This window comes from Geosmithia morbida (assembly GCF_012550715.1).
Source record: "Geosmithia morbida isolate 1262 chromosome Unknown scaffold_6, whole genome shotgun sequence".
Classification (NCBI taxonomy): Eukaryota; Fungi; Ascomycota; class Sordariomycetes; order Hypocreales; family Bionectriaceae; genus Geosmithia; species Geosmithia morbida.
The window spans coordinates 1,044,810-1,064,494 of NW_023336193.1; the positions used below are offsets into that span (position 1 = coordinate 1,044,810).

The 19,685-nt window shown below is 54.9% G+C and overlaps 7 protein-coding genes across 7 annotated transcripts; 2 read left to right on the plus strand and 5 right to left on the minus strand.

Annotated features, from left to right (window-relative positions):
• Positions 1 to 269: 269 nt before the first annotated feature.
• Positions 270 to 883, minus strand: GMORB2_6777 (uncharacterized protein; the record flags this gene model as incomplete). Its single annotated transcript, XM_035468745.1, has 2 exons — positions 270 to 761; positions 836 to 883. The coding sequence occupies 2 exons, from the start codon at positions 881 to 883 to the stop codon at positions 270 to 272; spliced, it is 540 nt and encodes a 179-aa protein (XP_035321879.1).
• A 2,315-nt stretch (positions 884 to 3,198) lies between these two features.
• GMORB2_6778 (uncharacterized protein) lies at positions 3,199 to 6,098 on the minus strand (the record flags this gene model as incomplete). The annotated part of the gene is made up of 3 exons (XM_035468746.1): positions 3,199 to 3,318; positions 3,457 to 6,013; positions 6,076 to 6,098. The coding sequence occupies 3 exons, from the start codon at positions 6,096 to 6,098 to the stop codon at positions 3,199 to 3,201; spliced, it is 2,700 nt and encodes an 899-aa protein (XP_035321880.1).
• Positions 6,099 to 6,446: 348 nt separating this feature from the next.
• Positions 6,447 to 7,622, plus strand: GMORB2_6779 (Pfam:PRCC Cterm; the record flags this gene model as incomplete). Its single annotated transcript, XM_035468747.1, has 1 exon — positions 6,447 to 7,622. One exon carries the CDS (start codon positions 6,447 to 6,449, stop codon positions 7,620 to 7,622), a length of 1,176 nt encoding a protein of 391 aa, XP_035321881.1.
• Positions 7,623 to 7,763: 141 nt separating this feature from the next.
• On the minus strand, positions 7,764 to 8,489 carry GMORB2_6780 (uncharacterized protein; the record flags this gene model as incomplete). Its single annotated transcript, XM_035468748.1, has 1 exon — positions 7,764 to 8,489. The coding sequence occupies one exon, from the start codon at positions 8,487 to 8,489 to the stop codon at positions 7,764 to 7,766; it is 726 nt and encodes a 241-aa protein (XP_035321882.1).
• Positions 8,490 to 8,608: 119 nt separating this feature from the next.
• GMORB2_6781 (uncharacterized protein) lies at positions 8,609 to 8,950 on the minus strand (the record flags this gene model as incomplete). Its single annotated transcript, XM_035468749.1, has 1 exon — positions 8,609 to 8,950. The coding sequence occupies one exon, from the start codon at positions 8,948 to 8,950 to the stop codon at positions 8,609 to 8,611; it is 342 nt and encodes a 113-aa protein (XP_035321883.1).
• A 1,176-nt stretch (positions 8,951 to 10,126) lies between these two features.
• On the minus strand, positions 10,127 to 12,735 carry GMORB2_6782 (3-isopropylmalate dehydratase; the record flags this gene model as incomplete). Its single annotated transcript, XM_035468750.1, has 5 exons — positions 10,127 to 11,168; positions 11,242 to 12,317; positions 12,394 to 12,468; positions 12,536 to 12,567; positions 12,636 to 12,735. The coding sequence occupies 5 exons, from the start codon at positions 12,733 to 12,735 to the stop codon at positions 10,127 to 10,129; spliced, it is 2,325 nt and encodes a 774-aa protein (XP_035321884.1).
• Positions 12,736 to 15,923: 3,188 nt separating this feature from the next.
• On the plus strand, positions 15,924 to 18,342 carry GMORB2_6783 (F-box and WD-40 domain protein CDC4; the record flags this gene model as incomplete). Its single annotated transcript, XM_035468751.1, has 5 exons — positions 15,924 to 16,385; positions 16,458 to 17,074; positions 17,184 to 17,546; positions 17,611 to 17,959; positions 18,097 to 18,342. The coding sequence occupies 5 exons, from the start codon at positions 15,924 to 15,926 to the stop codon at positions 18,340 to 18,342; spliced, it is 2,037 nt and encodes a 678-aa protein (XP_035321885.1).
• Between the last annotated feature and the right edge of the window lie 1,343 nt (positions 18,343 to 19,685).

A 19,685-nucleotide genomic window follows, 5' to 3' on the forward strand; every position in this document is an offset into this window, starting at 1 on the left:
TTTTCTTCTCTCTTTTTTCTTCTCAGTTAATTTTCGATTCATCGCATGGAGCAGGAGTTAGGCGGAGTAGGCAAGGCAAGGCAAGACAAGGCAAGGCAAGGCAAGGCAAGGCAAGGCAAGGCAAGGCAAGGCACGGGGAAGGTGAAATATATGAAGGGTATTTCATCTTTCTTGAATCGTAAAAAAAAAAAAAAAGGTATATATATATACAAAGAAACAGTGATGGCAAGAAACGGTGCTTTGTTGCCGCTAAGGGAGAAGAATGACCATTACAGGTTGGCAAACATGGCCAGGCCACCAGCCAGACCCAGCAGAGCGACGCTAACGGCAGGCACGACACCGGCACTGTCACCGTCGTCGTTGTTGTTGTCGTCGCCGTTGACGCTGCTCGAGGCAGAGGCGGCGGCGGCGCTGGCAGAGCTGATGGCCGCGTCGCGCGAGCTCTCGGCGGCGGCGAGGGCGGACGAGGCGGACTCGGCAGCGCTGCCGGTGGCGGTGGCGGCGTAGGAGCTCGCCTTGGCGATGTACGAGTCGTACTTGCTCGTGACCGAGGCGGCAATGTCGGAGTACTTGCTCGCGTAGTCGCCGGTGAAGGTGGAGAAGACGCCGGCGACCTCGCTGCCGATGTTGCCGGGGACGGAGGTGATGGAGTCCCAGGCGTCGCCGATGGCGCTGCCGGCCGACTTGACGCTGTCGCTTGCGTCGGAACCTGCTGACTTGATGTCGTCGCCTGCGGACTGGACGTCGTCGATGACGTCGGCCTGGTTTGAGGGTTGGTCAGCATGTCTCGTCTGGCTCTTCTCCTCTTCTCCTCCTCCTTGGACTGAGCACATACCTGGACCAGGGCGATGAGGCCGGCAATAACAAGAGGAGAGAACTTCATGTTGGATGTATTTGTGTGTGTATATGTTTAGTTGTTGATGTTTGGATTGGAAGATGATGTATCGTATGGTTGGATAGAGAGAGAGGGAAGGGGGAGGAGGTGATTCTAAAACGAGATGAGGATGGGGATGTGTCTCCGTATTATAAACAATTCAAATACAATGAGGGAAACTGTGAGTAAATAGTAATGACGAGCGTCGAGGAACACTAGTACAAGTACGAGTACGTGTAGAGTCTAGCTGTTTTTTTTTTTTTTTTTCCTTTTCTTCTTTTTTTTTTTTCTTTAAAATTAATAAAACATGCATTGACCGTGTGTGTCTACCCCCTTGTCAAGGCTGTGCAGTGACTCGTGAGAGGCTGAGAGAGGAGGGGACCATGTCACCGTACGCGAAGAGACGGTCACGATCAACAACATAATAACGTGTACAGGTTAATCTGTACTCCGTACTCCGTACTCCGTAATACTCCGTACAGAGCTATGGATCCCTGCATTCTCGCCGGTGGTGATCGCTGATCAATTCTGCCCCAATTCTGCCCCAATCCGTGCTAGTCAGGATGATTTAGCCAGCCTAGTATACGGAGTGATACATGTACAAGTAATCTGTACTGTAATGTACGATTCACGGTATAATACGGGATACTACGGCCTAAGAGCTGTACGGGTAGACTGTCGTTCTGTAGGATCCAGTACATTGGCAATGTCTAGGTACATACATGTATCGGTGACGGAGAGAATAGCACAGGTACTACTCCGTAACCACGAAGCCTAGAAAAAATTAAACCCAGATAAAATAAGAGTTCCCGAACAAGCTGAAGATGCCCCTCATAAGCCCCGTAGTCGCGTAGAGAAATAAGTCTCTTGGCAAGAGACGGGCGGAGCTGCCGATAGATGCATCATGTATCAGAGCCGCGGCACGGCCCCAGCCACAGAGCACAGCAGCGCTGCTTGACTCCTGCTTGACTCGGGGGAGGGGGGGGGTTTGTATGTGACTGTCGCTGAAACCAAACAGTCGTACATATGAAACCCTTTTTTTTTTCTTCTTCTTCCTTTTCTTCTCTTTTTGCATTGACTTGAACAGCATGATGCACGCGCGAATACATGTGCACTGCCTGTCTACGAGTAGACTAGCTCATAACCTGTCGATGGTACATAGGTAATATTTCTGTCCCTGACCAAGGTGTTTTGGGTTGAAATGACGGCGACCGGGGAGGAGGGGCTGGTAAAGAACTAAGGATTATTACTCGTACATGTATGTGTACGAGGAATCCGTACAGAGTACGGAGTACGCAGAATCCTCTCGTCCAGAGACCCGTTCCCGTAGAGCGCTGTGATGATACTTTGTGGAAGCGAGGGCAGGGGAAGATACCCGAGAGCCGAAATATATTCCTACCATGGGCTGGTATTATTACCATCGAGAGGTAAAAAGCTGCAGCATCTCCATCAGACCCTATCCCGTAATTGATGATCACTGTATCCCGTACAAGGTGTCTAGGAGCTTTACCCCAGAAGAAAGCAATCACCTGACCTCGACTTATCCCATCTGACACTAAAATGACGTAATCCAGACGGGCCCAGGGGGGAAGGGGGGGGGGAGGGGGGGAGAATAGTCAGCCACCCTCAGCCACCATGCCAAGCCACACCCGTCAACGCTCCGTACACGTATTACTCGTACACGTAGTCTGTAATCTGTACAGCCTACAGTCTCGTACTCGTTACTGCAGAATAGTATGTCAACACATTGGAATACATAATATTCATCCACATGGTTCTACCGGTCTAGAACAGCACACGAGCAATAATACTATAGGAACTATATTTTTCTTCTTCTTGTGAGACTCGTTGGAGATGCTTACTCCGTACAGATCGAGTCTTGGAACTTAGCCTTACAGATGTACGGGTACACGCACTACTTACTCATGCATTAGTGCCGAGCCCGAGCCCCCCCCCCCCTCATCATGGCGGTGTACCTGTATCGGTATGTACTTGATGCATACTGCGGTAAGGATTTCTATTATTAAACTACGGCTTTGTTGTTATTAGCATCGATGCTCTGTAGACTGTATGTGTACACGTCATAAGACAGCTTGTGCTTAGACAGGTTACCGCATGTGACCAAGATTAGGACAGGAACATGGTGGATTGTTCCTTCACTGCTTCACCTGCTGGTACCCCGATCCGTCTCATCCCGCCACCATCCTGGCAGTTGTCTTGTGCCTCTCCCGAGTTTAGAAACAGGACAGAGCCTCAGGTCGTCATCGAGCCGAGACGCGAATGGGTCATCCGAGCATCATGTGCGGGGTATGAGATCTAGACCCCTACACCTCTCTATACGGCGATATCCCCGTCTTGAGAGCCTGCACAATCTCTGCCGCCTCCCCCGCACCTCTCGTCTCGAAATCATACCGCTTACTCTCCGTAGCTTTGTATACCACCAACTGTACTCTGCGTTAGCGATGTCATTTCAGCCCGTATCCCATGCTGAGCAACGGAAGACATGAAGAAGAAGGAGGAGGAGAGGAGGAGGAGGAGGAGGAAGAGATGCCAGGGATGGCATGAGGGGGGTCGAGACATACTTTGACGTTCGTAGGATGCTTTCTCGGCACTTTACATCCAATGACATTGCTAAAGTGTACCGTCGTCGTCTTCCCGCCACCCTCGACGAGGGCCCTTCCCCCTGAGGCAGGCACGATATGGATATACTCGCCGTCGATGACCAGGATCCTCTCGCTCAGCCCGACGATGCGCATCGGCTGCTTCCGCCACACCGTGTACTTTTTGTAGTTGGCATTGCCCAGCTCGTCCTGCTTGGCAATCTCTCGCGCGAGCGGGTGCGGGCCCAGCATCTGACCCTTCCTGACCTTACGGTGCGGCTGGCCGCCGATGCTGCCGCCCCCGCCCCCGCCCCCGCCCCCACCGCTTCCGTCGCCGCCCATGCCGCTGCCGCCTATGGCTCCGGGGACGCTGCTGCTGCCGATGACGCCTGCGTTGACGCTGCCGCCGCCGCCGGCCATGGCCGCTACCTTGGGCGACGTGCTGCTCGGCGAGCCCGTCATGGTCAGCGGTCCGTCCGTCGCGAACCGCCGCCTGTACAGTTCCAAGTCCGACACGTTGCCGATCGACGACACGGGCCGGTCGATCATGACGACCGCACCCGAACCGGGGAGCTTGAGCACGTGGTTGCCCTTGTCCAGCTGCCGCTTGCTGCATACCACCTCTAGCACCTCGGCCAGGTACGTGTCCGTCGTCACGTCCACCGTCACCGTCTGGCCTGGTGCTGTGTCGGACAGCATCATGTGGATCCGCAGGAGCTTCTGCTGGCCCCGCATCGTGTTCACCGTCGTTGGTGGCATGGCCGGCTTGTCGGCCAGCGGCGTGTTGGGTCGGTACGTCGTCGTGAGGATTGGGTTCATCCGTGGCCGGTCCGACGGCACCGTCATCGAGTTTCCCCCCGCACCGCCCTCCCCGTCTACCGGAGCTGCCGTTGTCGGTGCCGCCGACGCCGTTGCTGGCGTTTGCGCCTTCAGTTGCTGTGCGCTCTGCTCGTCCTCCTTGCTGCCCTGCTGCTGCTGCTCCTCCTCATCCTCTTCCGGCGTGACCTGCTTGTTCTCCTCGAACTCGTCCGCCGACGCCTCCACGAGGGCAAATTCGTCGTAGGCCGTAGAATTAGACCGCATCCTACCGCCGCCCCTCATGTTGGCGTTGTTGACCGTGGTGAACGAAGACAGCGGCTTCGTCCTCTCAAACGGTGGGAAATCGTCGTCCACCTCGCCGCCCTCTTCGACCATCCTGAGCGTCCACCAGTTGACGTTGAGCCTCTCGGGCCGCAAGGAAGGGTCCCTCTTCTCCTCGTTATAGCGGTAGAGACTGAGACCGATGAGGTCGACCACGGTGACGACGCGCTCGACATTCTGGCCATCCTGCACGCGCGGCCGGATGAGCACCTCAAACGACTTGCCAGGGTCGTCTGAGAAGGCCGGGTAGACGCGCACGGCGATGGACCCGCGCGTGCCCTGTCCGCTCAGGTGGGCAAATTTCTGGAATGGTATCGACGGCTTGTTCTCCCTCGCCTTGAGGGCCGCCGACAACAGGCTCTTGGGCTGCATGACGCTCATCGGCCGGATCGTGCTCATCGGCCGCGGCGGTGGCAGGGCCTCCAGCGGCAGGTGCTTGAGCGGCAGCTGCGACTTGCGGATCGTCGACTGCCGCATGTAGTTCTTGGGCGGCGTCCCGACAACCTGCCGCGTAGGCGACGTGTTGACCGGCGTGTCCGCCACGTCCAGGATGGACGCCGAGTCGATGCTACCCACATAGTCGCCCGACATGTCAGACCCTTCGTCCGAGTCCTCGTCGTCGTCGTCTTCTTCCTCCTCCTCCTCCTCCTCGGGCAGCAGCGATGTGTCGGCCCTCTTGATGCCTTGTAGGGGCTCCTCCTCCTGGATCCTATCCTCGAGCCTTGAACCTCTCCGCACGCCAGACAATATCCTCGTCGCCGCGTCATTCTGGCGCTGTTGCTGCAGGCTGTCCATCTCGTTGTCGGATGATATCTCGCTGCTGGTGACCGTGTCTCTACGCGGGCGATTCTTGACCGCCCCCATGGCCGAGTGGGATCCGCGTCGACGCGAACGGGGCGAGGGCGCCGTTGGCTGTTGCCTCGCGTTGATGGCCGACGACTGTATCGGAGACGACCCTGCCCTGTGCCGCACAGGCATCTTGGCAAACTTGATCTGCTGCACCGCCCGCTGGTCCGACTCGTCCTCGCTCTCGTCGCTGAGATCGCTGCTATCGTCCTCCTCCTCCATCTGCTCGCGCCGCCTGCGGCGCTTCGTAGCTGCCGTGCCCGGGCCGATGGTATCGGCACCGCCACCCGTCAGCATTCCCGCCCCATCTCCATCCTCGTCTCCTTCCTCGAGCGTGAAACCCAGCCGGCGCGGTGCCTGGAAGTATTCTGACGCAATGGCCGTCGGAATCGGGGGCGAGTGCGTGCGCTTCGCGTGCGACGAATCGGGGCGCCAGCCGGCGGCTTTGAAGGCCGGCGAATTGACGTAGCCCTCGTTAACTGTTAGGAGGCGCTCGCCCACGCCGTCGGCAATCTCGTCGAGGTAGCTCGTGCGAAGCTGGTATGAAACGAGCCTGGGAGTAGCAACGTCAGCCTGCGGACTCTCGAAAAATAAGAGGGGTTTGGGGAAACGTACTCCTCAACCTGGATGACAGACATGGTGGAAATGTGAATACAGGATGATCAAATCCCACTGCTCGTATGTCTGTTCCCAAAAATGCTACATGCACACTATGACACCACCGCACATGATAGGAAAGAGATGCGATGGGAGTGACAGACCGTTGATCGGAGTTGTATGAGGGAGACTGTGGGGTAACAGCCAGCGCCAGTGCTGCTTGCTGATCTGATAAACGTACAGGGGGGGTACGTATTTCCTTTTTTTTTTGGCTGGCATGCTGCAGCTTCGCCGCCCGACGTCACAATTCATGCAAACCATCACCTATTTTTCGTAAAAAAATTTATCCCTTCACCATCAAACTCCCCGGGAAGAGCTCCGTCGTAATCATGGGTCTCGTCGACTATTCAGAATCCGAATCCGAGTCAGAATCGCCTCAGCAGACCCCAGTCGCCAAGGCACCACCCGCCGTCACCGCCGCGGCACCACCATCCAAGAAGCCCTTCCAGAAAGTCGTCGACCGATCCAGGCCAGGCAAGATTGTTGTCAACCTACCGCAGGAGACAGCCTCAAAATCCGACGAACCACCTACCAAGCGAGCTCGGACTGGCGCCTCGGAGGGCGGTCGCTTCTCCGGGTTCAACTCGTTCCTCCCGCCGCCCAAGAATGCCGGCAAGAAGCCTGCTGCTGCTGGCCCCTCCGCGGGTAAACCGCGCCCAGGTATCAACCTGCAGACGAGCGCGGCTCCAGGATTTAACAGGGATGCCGGCGATGATGTTGGTGAACCGCAAGGGGGCTCTGCGCCGCCTCCGAAGCAGGCTGAGCCGTCGGTGCCGGAGGAGCAGAAGCCAGCCGACCAGGTCAAGCTCGTTGGGAAGCCCATGATGTTCAAACCGCTGTCCGTATCGAGGAACAAGAAGAAGGCGCCCAAGACGACAGCCCCATCATCGGCCTTGGCAGCAACAGCTCCGTCGCCGTCGTCTTCGGTAACAGCATCTATCACAGAACCTTCCGCATCGGCCGTGGCGGCCGCACCTCCACCACCCAAGAAAATTCCCCTCTTCTCGATGCACACCGAAGAGCCATCAGAGACGCCGTCGTCCAGCATGTATGAGCCGCTCTTTGTAACACAGCAACAACAGCAAGAAGCCTCGCACCAGCAGCCCCTGGAGGGTTTCGACTACACACAGCAGCAATACGGAGGCGGCAGCGCAGAGTCGGGCCCTGCACCCACTCCGGGCGGCGAGTCCCTGGACAGCATAGCCAACGACCTCAACCTGTCGGCAGCTGAGAGACGGCAGCTGTTTGGGCGCAGCGGCGGCGACGTGCAGGCGGCCAAGAGGGTCATCAACTTCAACATGGACACTGAGTACAGGCACAACGAGGAGATCCGCGCGACAGGCGAGCAGCAGATCCACAACCCTGTAAGGGCCATACAGGGCAGCGGCAAGCACAACTTGCGACAGCTTGTGCAGAATGTGCAGAACCAGCGGGAGGCTCTGGAGGATAGCTTTGCCAAGGGCAAGTCGAATCGCAAGGAGGCATCGAGTAAATACGGGTGGTAGGCTGAGCACAACACATGTGGATGTAATAATGAATCAATCGAATAGGGGGGTTTTTGACCCGTGAGTACCACCATATACTATGAAAGAGAAACGATCGTTGTAAGATTCCAGGGAGCCAAACTAAACGCAAAGAAGAAGAGGTCACCAGGCCTCCACCGGAGCCGTCTTTCCACTCTTGAAGGCATCGTCCACCATGAGAATTCTCCATTCGCCCCTCGTAGTCGGGGAGAGCGTATCGTGGCCACCCGGTGTCGCAAGCGCCGGCGCAGGGGTCAACGCATCAGCTGAGAGAACGTCGTCGATGGAAAAGGGGTACGACGGCTGTATGGCCAAGGCCACCGAATCCGGTGGTTCGTCGTCTTCCCCCCCGGCAGCCCTGGCAGTAGAATCCGGGCTGTTACCGAAGCTGGTACGCAGCTTGAGTGCCGGTTTTGCAGGCGTGCCGGCTCCCACGACGATGGGCTCGCTGTGCCGAGTCGCCGTCTTGCTGCCGCCATCCTGTCCCTCGGCAGGTAGGGGGCCGCTCCGGCTTCTACCCTGGCAGGTTGAGGAGGTGTACCCGGTACCCGGCATGGACATGACACTCACGCCGTACTCCCTCTTATAGTTGCGGTCCAGGTCGTCCACGGCCGACGACGGCACGCCGAGCCAGCCGTACGCCTCAAGCAGGTCATCCCTGGCAACCTTGTCCTTGCCTCGGTCCGAGAGACGGTGCAGCTCGTCGACGGCGTCCTCCATGCGCAAAGGTGACCTGGTCCGCGAGTAGGACGCCAGCGCGGCCTTGACGCTATACATCCCATCCAGGGCGAGCAGAGTGAGTCCCTCAGACGAGAAGAGCGTGTCGTACTGCGCTATAGAGCTGTACATGACGTCGTTGGGGGGGCCGTATGCCTGAGGTCTCTTGGGGAGGCATAGCCAGCCGCTTGTTTTTTTTTTTCAAAGGTGAGTACTATGCCACACTCAGAGTAGAGAGGGAAATGGCTGGCTCACGACATGTCGTGCTCACGTTGGACTTTGATGAGGGCGTCATGAAGCCTTTCAGACTCGATGGGCTGTAGACCCGTGAGGTGCATGAGGCGGATGCCGTATGTGCCGGCGTCCCTGGGCTTGGTCGTCGACCTGGGCCGCGTCAGCCTCTCCAGTATTGATAATGGAGACTTGGAGACCTGTTCCTGCGGCATTATCTGGTAGTCCCGGCGGAGGACGACGAGGGTCACATGCTGGGATTGACGGGCGAGGATGGCTGATGCCTGACGGAGGGGTGGGATGAAGTGAGGGGGAAGACTGCGGGCGTCCGGAGGTGTCCATTTGATCCCTTCGTCATACATTGTGTTCTTCTTGTCTGGTAAATCCTGAGCCCATGCCTCAGGGCCTCTTCATAAGACAGGAGAGGTGTCCCGATATATGAATGCCCCATTCTTGTCCATGACGGTGGTGTTGGTGCTGATGATGGTACCACGGGGATGACAAGACTTCTATTTTTGCTCCTCCCCACTCCGTCACAATGCTCTGATACAGGAACAGAAATGAAGTCTTCTTCTTCCCTCTAGAAAGTGCCTATTTCGGCAACCAATAGTATCTATAATTAAACCACGCCATGATTCCCAGGGGGGTTTACACGTATAGATCCCATGATCCCCAAGGTGTAAACCAACCTTCTGCGTAAGCTATACCAGTTCAGTTACCTCTATACATTGAGCTTGCGTTGCACAAACTACATCATGACAGATTCCAAAAAAAAAGAAACAGAACGAGTTCCCGCTGGGGGGGGGGGGGGGGGGGGGGACAGGAAGAGGGTAGGTAGTAAGAGCAGATGGACCAGGACATCCTATCAATAGTATGAGCCAAACATTGCCTTGATCTCTCATTTTCTCTTTCAAAGTCTTCCCCGTTAGTATCATTCAAGAGATGTTAATCTAGAGTGGGACAACGTGAGTTCAGTCGTACACGCACAAGAGATATTGGATATCAAGAGATTTCCTGGGGGTATTACTGTGTGTGACTGTGTGTTACCTACATCGACATTTTGATGCTATTTCCGGATCATGACAAAAATAGATCCAAGGAAATGAGTGGTAGTACGAGTGGGCGAGAAAGAATGGAGGCGAATAAAATCTAGCATGGTTTGTAACACTTGGGAAATGTGCTTTCTTCTCTTCTACCTGCTTCTTTTCATGGTGATATTAACTAACATTCACATTCTCACCGAACCATGACCCATGGGGGTGGGAATGAGTTGAGTGGCGTCAGGGGTCCCTATTCATGATTATAATCATGGAATAAACGCAGCATGCAAGGCACCAGGAGAATGAGACGGAAATAGACAACGGGCGATGTGATCGTAGTAAACTTTCTTTGAATTGTTTTTTTCAGGTCCTGGGAAGAATTTCTTGGTTTTAACTTTTTGCCCCATGCCAGGGGTGATGATATATGGAGAACATTTGAGCAACATGTTTTTCAAAATGAGCAAAACAGAAACGACAGCAATAACAATAGCAGCAATGTTACCATTGCAATGGGTCGCTCTTGACCTCGCCCCTATTTGTTTTCGGCACGGGCACAGCCGCGATCTTGACGGGGCCTGTACGCTTGAGGTAGCCCGACCCGTCAAGCCAGGGGGTGATGCGGGTGCGGCGTTTCTCAAACGAACGAATCTTGCCCTCGAGCTGAGCCGTCAGGCCAATGTCGTCGAGGCCGTTGATCAGGCAGTGCCTCTTGAAGGGCTCGACGTCAAAGGCCGCTAGTTGCGAGCCGTCGGCGGCGCGCACCACCTGGGCCTCCAGGTCGACCTCGATCTCGCGTCCGGCGCGGGCCTCCTCGGCCACACGCTCCAGGGGCTCCGGTCCCAGCTTTATGGGCAGCATACCGTTCTTGTACAGGTTCGTCTCGTGAATGTCGGCGAACGAGGGGGCGATGATGCAACGGATGCCAAAGTCGAGGAGGGCCCAGGGGGCGTGCTCACGACTCGAGCCGCAGCCAAAGTTGGGGCCTGTCACCACCAGGATCTTGGAGGACCGGTAGGGCTCCTGGTTTAGAACAAAGTCGGGGTTCTCCTTGCCCGACTCGTCATACCGCCACTGGTAGAAGAGGGCAGAGCCCAGACCGGATCGCTTGATAGTCTTGAGGAACTGCTTGGGGATGATGGCGTCCGTGTCAACGTTGGCGCGCTCCATGGGGGCAGCGATACCCTTGAGCTGCGTGAACTTGGCCATGCCGGCCGACGACGAGGGGGCTCCCGTCTTGGCGACGTCGTTCTGATACTCGTCCTCCGGGGCGTCCATCATGCGGTCCAGATCCTCATCCGAGGCCATCTCCTCCATGGCAGCCTCCTCAATCACCGAGATCTGAGGCACCGCAGCCTTAACTGGCGACGCCGAGTCACCTTCGGCGACCTTGCGAACATCAGCCAGCTTGCCGACAATGGCGCAGGCAGCGGCCATGACTGGCGACATCAGGTGGGTCCTGCTGCCAGCACCCTGGCGACCCTCGAAGTTGCGGTTCGACGTCGACGCGCAACGCTCCAGGGGAGCCAGAATATCAGGATTCCTGAGTGGTTGGATTTGTCAGCATAATGGTTTTCTTGAGGGTCGTTCTGGCGCATGATGCACTCTTGACTCACATTCCCAGGCACATCGAGCAGCCAGCCTCACGCCACTCGAATCCAGCATCCACAAAGATCTTGTCAAGACCCTCGCTCTCGGCCATGTCCTTGACCAGGCCGGAGCCGGGGACGATCATGGCACGCTTGACGTTGGGGGCAATCTTCTTGCCCTTGACGATCCTGGCTGCGGATCGCAGGTCCTCAATACGGGCGTTTGTGCAGCTGCCGATGAAGACCTTGTCAATGGGGACGTCCTCGACGCGGGTGCCGGCCGTGAGACCCATGTATTCAAGAGCACGGATACAGGCTTTCTTGCGGTCAGGATCGGTGAAGTCGTCGGGGCCGGGGATGACACCGTTGATGGGAACGACATCCTGGGGAGAGGTGCCCCAAGTGATGGTGGGAGGGATGTCCTTGGCGTTGAGGTAGATCTCCTTGTCAAACTTGGCGCCCTCGTCGGTCTTGAGGGTGGACCAGTACCTGATGGCACGCTTCCACTCGTCGCTGTCGGGCTCGGGGGCCAGGGGACGGCCGCGGAGGTAGTCAAAGGTGATGTCGTCGGGGGCAATCATGCCAGAGCGGGCACCGCCCTCAATGGACATGTTGCAGATGGACATGCGGGCCTCCATGCTGAGAGAGCGGATGGCGGAGCCGCAGAACTCAATGACGCAGCCAGTACCGCCGGCCGTGCCAATCTGTCCAATAACGTAGAGGACGATATCCTTGCTGCTGACACCGGGGGCCAGCTCGCCGTCGACCTGGACCTTCATGTTTTTGCTGCGCTTGGAGATAAGCGTCTGTGTGGCGAGAACGTGCTCGACCTCGCTGGTGCCAATACCAAAGGCCAGGGAGCCAAAGGCGCCATGGGTCGACGTGTGACTGTCACCGCAGACGACTGTGGTTCCGGGGAGGGTGAAGCCCTGCTCGGGGCCAATGATGTGGACGATGCCCTGCCTCTTGTCGGTGAGGCCGAAGAAGGTGAGGTTGAAGTCACGGACATTCTCCTCGAGGGTGACGCACTGAGTACGCGAGTCGTTGTCCTTGATGAAGCTAGAGATGTCCTTGAAGTTGGTACGGGGAGCCGTAGGGACGTTCTATATATGTGAGAGGCATTAGTCAAGGGGGGGGGCTGACGGTTTGAAGGGTTTTCCGTATGGATGCGAGACGTACGTGATCGAACGTGGCCAGGGTGCAGTCAGGTCTCCGAACCCGGCGGCCAGCATTTTTTAGGCCCTCAAAGGCTTGCTGTATACGGGTTAGTGAATGTCGGGTTCGTATGCAAGGGTTCGACTCGGACTGTTAGACGACATACGGGAGATGTGACCTCGTGAACAAGGTGGCGATCTGTAAGCAGCCAAATGTCAGCGGCGAGGACGACAAGGGAGAAACCTTGATATGACGACAGAGCATACCAATGTACAGCAGGATGGTGCCATCCTCCTTTTCGTCGACAGTATGGTCACGTAGGACCTTGTCATAGAGGGTCATGGGGGCTGAGACGGCGCTCGGCATTGTGGGCGACGGTATTGCAACACAACAGGGCTGAAGCTTGTGTGTGTGTGTGTGTGTGTTGACGTGGGGTATCGTAGTGTGGGGGGATTAAAGATGGAGTAGGAAAATTATGGGAAAAGAGAAAAAGGAAGAAGGAACAGAGGGAAAGAGGTGAGAGGAGGGAAAAGAAAGAAAGTCGTCAATATAGTCGTCTTTCCGAAAATGAAAAATATCAATAGAAACCAAAAGGTCCCAATGGTCAAGGAGGTTGCAAGCTTTTAAAATCAAAAGGCAAAGGGGCGACGTCTTTTGTGCAGACCTTGACAAACTCCGGCACCGGGAGTGGCGGACTGGAATAGCAGCAACCGATACCGGAAGTCGCAGGGCCTACGACGCTTCGCTACAGTGATGCCATCGAGGATTCGGTGCCTCCAGGCTTTAGGAATGCCAAGGGGGCCTCCAGTGCCTTCGGGACCACCGAGTACGGGTCTCAGTGGAGGCTGTGTGCTGAACAGTCCTAGGCCAGTGCTAGCTAGTGCTAGGTAATAGGGGTCCAGCGCCTGGAGAAGCTGCCCCAACGAGGCCCGACGAATTGCCGATATCGCCATCAGGCGCCCCTCCCTCTCCAGGTTGGGGGGTCAGCTAGAATCTTTGCCTCGTGATTCGTCTAATCATGTGGAGTTCTGAACTCTCTGTCTCTGTCTTAGCATTGCTAGTCTCTACGGAGAAGGTCAGAGTAGGATCCTCGTAGTATTAGCAGTCAGGTAGTAATGGAATGGGGAGGATAACTTTTCCCTTCGCCCTCGGGAAGCCGAAACCGTGTTTTTCCCCCTCTTTCTTTCCCAAGGCAAGGTGTGTAGCACCTTTGCAAATAATGCCTGCCTCATCTGGTCTGCGCACATATTCGCATGTAGCCTCATCTATCCCAATTTGATGATATGACGATACTGCCTACGAGTACAGGTACAGTACCCAGTAGATGGCGTGCAACATGCTGCACCTCCGTCACCGGATATTGCCAATGATCACCAACAGCTAACATGAATAAGAAGCCAGCTGTATTCGTACCAATCCTGGCGCTGATCCCTATCGTCCTCTCCCCCGCGCGCTGCTAATCGAGCCACGGCCGATACTAAACTACAATTGACGCCATGCCATTGGCAACAACGGAAAATGCCTCTACAAGTGCATCACGGAACATGACCGTGCGTTGCAGCAGACATGTTCATGTACAAGATTACCAGCACGTGAGTATACAGGTACGATATATCTCACCGCCCCCCGACGCCCATCAACCTGCCCGAGTTCATGTTTCCAACGAGAGCCAAGGCAGACCAACGGTGATGTGGTTGTGCGCCATCATCTCACAGTTGCGGATAACCGAAATCCCATCATACACTCACTCTACGCATGTGCGTCTATGTCTGTGTGTCTGTATGTGCGAGTATGCATCGTTGGTAATTGATTGTTATCCCGAGGGGTTCGCCCCCCCACCCACCTCGCCTTGAAACTCACCTCGAAAGTATGGTAATATTACAAGTACAGGTTCAATGCTCAATTCAAATTGATATTGACGTATTACATGTACTCTGCACCATAGTTGTAGGAGTACGACTGCATGTATGTGGTGCATCAATGCGTGAAAATCTGATACCAGCCATGCCATCAATAAATAGCATGGGATAGTAGGATGACTCAGCAGGGAAGCGAACGCCTACGACGTAATGCCACTGCGCAGCTAGTATTGATACTGATAGACTCTGCTCATAGACCGCTTGTAGTGCAATAGTTAGAGCTACAATTGTTAAGGAGTGTAAAAGTATACCAATATTATCACATACTACTCGTACGCCTTCCATAACTCTGACTGGACAAGACACTGATGTCCCACGCAACCACTTGCCCTCGTCTCAGATGCCACTTGTTTTTAGAACAAAGCCAAAAACATAACACAGAGTACGTCGCACTATCTCCCCCGGCGGATGAATACGATGTCGATCAGGTTAATCAGCAGGCAGATTGCAGGGTAACTAAGCGTCATTTCAACGCTCCAAGTTTGAACAAATTGAACGGTATTATTATTATTTGGCAGCTGACTCAGCCTCGACAGTCGACGACAGTTGCCAGTTGCCTGTTGATGGTGGTGGAGCCCTGTGCATCGGGAAGGCGCTGCTTGACTAGTAGAGTAGGCTAGTATGTGGTGGGAAAGATGTCAGCAGAGCTGTACATATTTCCCTCTCAAACAGTTCAAACAGCCCAAGAGACACCCGAAACAACTCCCGATTGATGATGCATATGGTAAAGGCCCTCCCCCTTGAGACGAACATGCGCACAGCTCTCTTTCCTATTGAAGTCTAGTTCCTTTCCCTCCTACACTCCCGAGCCTAAGCCCGAGACTCGGTTGATGCTGATTGACCAGACCAGCACTGGCGCTTGCATCAAACTCCACCACCGGTCCCGTCGTTACTGCAATAGTCAGCGTGTCTCCCAACCGTCTTCGTCGTCGCTACCAAAGGACTCCCAACTTCCCTCCGGACTCCGAATATCCCACGTCTTGCTGATGGTAATATCTAGACAGCAACTCGCTACGTGGTCATTTGTGCCTACCATCACCACTCGAGCTTTCCCTTGAGCGTGCTCCCATCTCACGTGGTTACGACGAAACACCAAACTTTCAACCTGCCCCCTCTCCTGGCGCCGCACACACCCCCCCCCCCCCCCCCCCCCCCCCCCCCCCCCCCCCCCCCCCCCCCTCCCCCTCTCCCTTCGCTGGAACCCGCTTCCCGAGACCCTTTTCGTTCGCCCTCAATAATTCAATAATATATCGACTGGAGCCTCTGTGTGTCTGATATCAAATGCCCTTCTCATCGTCACCCCCTTCGCTTCCCATCGCCACTACCTTCGACCTTTGCATACCCCTTTCGGATCCCTAGCCAAGCAAAAAAAAAAAAGTTGGCCTCTTTCCATATGTCGACTTGACCTGTCCCAACATCTACTCTCGCTCAACTCATTCCAGCTTTTTTTTTCTTTTTTTTTTTTTTTTTTTTTTCACGACACACTGGACATTCTCCCTCAACCTCATTGACTCGGCATCGGTCCATACTGAGCAGACCCTCGCGTATTCTCGACGCTGACCTGGCGAGTCGCTTCCCCCAGCTGAGTCGGCACATCTGCTCCGGCGACGGACCCGTCGCTCCCGCTCGCAATCCATGGCAGGCCAACAACGACCCATGGGCTTCTCCGAGAGGCGAGGGAGTACTCTCAGCGACGAGCTGACACTCGACATGTCGCCAACCGTGGCCGACCCTAGACTGGACAAAATGTCACAGTCCCGGCATCTCAGGGGACCCCCGACCCCTAGCATGTCGACACCTGCAGCCGATCTGGATCAGCAGGTCACCGGCTCTCCGCCTCCGCCGCCGACCCCCGCCGCTTCTCCGGGTCCATCACACTGCCAGCCGGACTGGAGTGACGCCGCCGATGATGAAGACTTCTTCCTCGCAAAGGTCCGCCAACACTTTAAGAACAGTTCCGCCCCTCAACGCACGAGAATATTGGCCGACCTCCTCAACCTATGTACAAGCCCTCAGCTCAGCTTTGTCCACCAGTTTGTCAGCCCTCTCTTGAAAAAGGATCCCTTTACAAGTCTTCCCAATGAGCTATGCCTACGTGTGAGTGAAGAGCAGCCCCTCGATCAACATTGTGTTCCATGGATGATGGCATTCTAACTCCCTCTATAACAGATCTTGTCCTTTATTGATGACCCGAAAGTTCTGGCTCGGTCATCACAAGTCTCGCGCAGGTGGCGAGATCTCCTAGCTGACGACATGACTTGGAAGAATCTATGCATGAAGCACGACTACCGACGTAGGATGTCCGAGGTTGAGGCTGCAAACTCTGGCGGCATGACCCGGCCGGCTATCCAGCCCCTGACGAGTATCGATTCAGAGGTCCCCAGTAGCAGCTTCCCCGGTTCTCTCCCTCTGGCTTCGAATAGTGGGGGTACCAGGAGCTTCGACGGCGCCGTCCCCCACTGGAGGCATAATCGCCCCAAGCTCAGATCGTACAAATCCCACTTCAAGCAGCGGTATCTGGTGGAGGCTGCATGGAGAGCTGGCGGTCATTGTGTAACCCGGAACATCACACAAGAGGGTGGCGTCGTGACCAGTCTCCACCTCACCCCTCAGTACATCATACTGGCTCTTGATAATGCCAAGATTCACGTCTTTGATATGGAGGGTAACCCGCTGCGCACACTACAGGGGCACATAATGGGCGTCTGGGCCATGGTTCCGTGGGGCGATACACTGGTCAGTGGAGGGTGTGACCGCGACGTACGTGTCTGGGACCTCGAGACTGGGTAAGCTTCTTTCCTCTTCATTCTCTCTCTCTCTCTTCCAGTGTACTGCAACGTGTATTTGCACTACTCTGGAAATGGCCACCAGTCATACTGACATCCCACCTTCCAGGACATGTCTCCACACACTACGTGGCCATACGTCAACTGTGCGGTGTTTGAAGATGGCAGACAAGAACACGGCCATATCGGGATCCCGGGATACAACTCTCCGTATCTGGGATATCCAGACGGGCCTCTGCAGAAATGTTCTCGTCGGTCATCAGTCTAGCGTTAGATGTCTCGAGATCAAGGGCGACATAGTGGTTTCCGGTAGTTACGACACATTCGCCAAGGTCTGGAGCATCTCGGAGGGACGCTGCCTGCAGACGTTGCAGGGTCACTACAGCCAGATTTACGCCATTGCCTTCGATGGAAAGCGTGTCGTGACTGGAAGTCTGGACACCAACGTCAGGATATGGGACCCCGTCTCTGGGTAAGGCCTCACCCCTTTCTCCCTTGAGGAACCCGAACAAGGATGCTAATGCTGTATGCCACAGAGAATGCCTGGCCATTCTTCAGGGACACACATCTCTGGTCGGGCAGTTACAGATGCGTGGCGACACACTCGTGACAGGCGGATCCGACGGTTCTGTGCGTGTATGGTCCCTGGAAAAGATGAGCCCCATCCACAGGCTGGCTGCGCACGATAACAGTGTTACGAGCTTGCAATTTGACGAGACACGGGTGGTCAGTGGCGGCAGTGATGGCCGAGTCAAGATCTGGGACCTCAAGACCGGCCACCTCGTCCGTGAATTGTTTGCTCAGGGGGAGGCGGTCTGGAGGGTTGCCTTTGAGGATGAGAAATGCGTGGCTTTGGCTCTAAGGCAAGGGCGTACAGTCATGGAGGTAAGATTGCATCCACCCCCCCATCCCTGCCCCCAACACAAGCTCCGTGCGAGCTAGAAGGGCTCTCGAGACTGGCTGGATGTTGGGCTTCCTTTTCCACTCTTTGATAAAATTGCTGACCTTACCCCTCTCTCTAGGTTTGGTCATTTACTCCTTCGCCGGAATCCATGTACGAGCAACCTCCCATCCAGCAGCGGGTGATTGAGGAGAAACCGAAGCGGCCCCTCAGCGCAATGCCGCTCGGTTATCATCCTCTGGAGACGGGGAGGCCAGGCTTCCTCTCCGATGGGGGTCTTTCATCTAATGATGTCACGATGACCGATGCAGGTCCGTCAACAGCACCTCTTCGGGGGAGCAATCCGGGTCTCTTCCAACACGACTGAAATGGAAGAGGAAATAAGAAGAAGGAGAGAAGAGAGCAAAACAAGATTTCCGACTGGAACTGGTTTAGCAAATCGATGAGCGGCTCCTACGTAGTTTGAGGCGTGGCTTGGATTTGCGCAGTTTGGTATTGCATAATAATGCTCGGCGCATTTTAGGGTATAGGATTCTCACGGGTGGTAATATTTTTTCATACATGTTTTTGGGTTGCATGATGCTAATCACTGGCGGTGCGTTTTATCTTACTATCAATTGGGGACTCTGTGTGCATATTCAAGTCTGTGTGTTGTGTGTGTTGTTGTCGATGTATGATGTATGATGCTTCAAGGGCCATTGTGTTCCGGGACCAATGGTGGTACAACTATATAGGATACATTGGTAGTGGTGTACGAGTACAGGTACGGGGTAATATTTGTAGAAGAAGGAATCAGAAGGAAAAAAATATCGCATAGACATATAATAACAAGAATAACCTCTGGGGCTCTTGCGAGCTATCCCGGGTCAATACTTACGTTACGGGGGTCGCGATAATAAATACGTAGCCCTGCGAAGGAAAGACGGAGGTAAATTCGGAGGCAACTACAGATTACGGAGGTTATCAACAGCGGTAGTACAGCGTGCCAAGTGCTAGGAGTTCTAGGCATTAGGCGATAATAATGGGACTGGTGGATGCAAGGCCGGTGAGAGGAGGGATCCATAATTTAGGAGTGATTTTTTTTTATCCCTTTTTTTATCCCCTGGTAACTCTTCATCTCCTTTTACCGCCGGAGTCGGCGGCAGTATTGATGAGGGAATCAGGACGGTCGTCGACACACAGTCAGTACGAGCAGGGCAGTCAACATGGCATTTGACAAAGGAAGGAGGATAATTCCATGTCATGGCTTAGAATATCTGATTTTATTTTATTTTGTTTTTTTTGCTGTCCGAACACTCTCATCTAAATGTTATCAATCGTCAAGTAATCTGTACATGCACTCGTACCTGTAGAACACCAACAATACGGAGTAACACTGCCTTTATCGGTCCGTATCAGGAATTCAATGAGGCTGAATGGAGTGTCAAGAGATGATATAAGTCACGTGAATACGCAAGACCATACCTAATCAGGAATAGAACTCAACCAAAAATCCTAGTCTCCTGCCAACCAAGGGACTCCCCTCCCCCCCAGTAGTCCCAGTAAGTAGTCCCAGTAAGTAGTCCCAGTAGTAGTCCCAGCAGCAGGGCCGTCCCCCCAACCAACCGTCGCAAAATCCCGGAGCGAAAGAGTGGAAAGCTATCATCTCTCCTTGTCAAATCCTCTCACGCATTTGCTTGCATTTCCCTTTACCTCCTGCTCCTGCTCTTC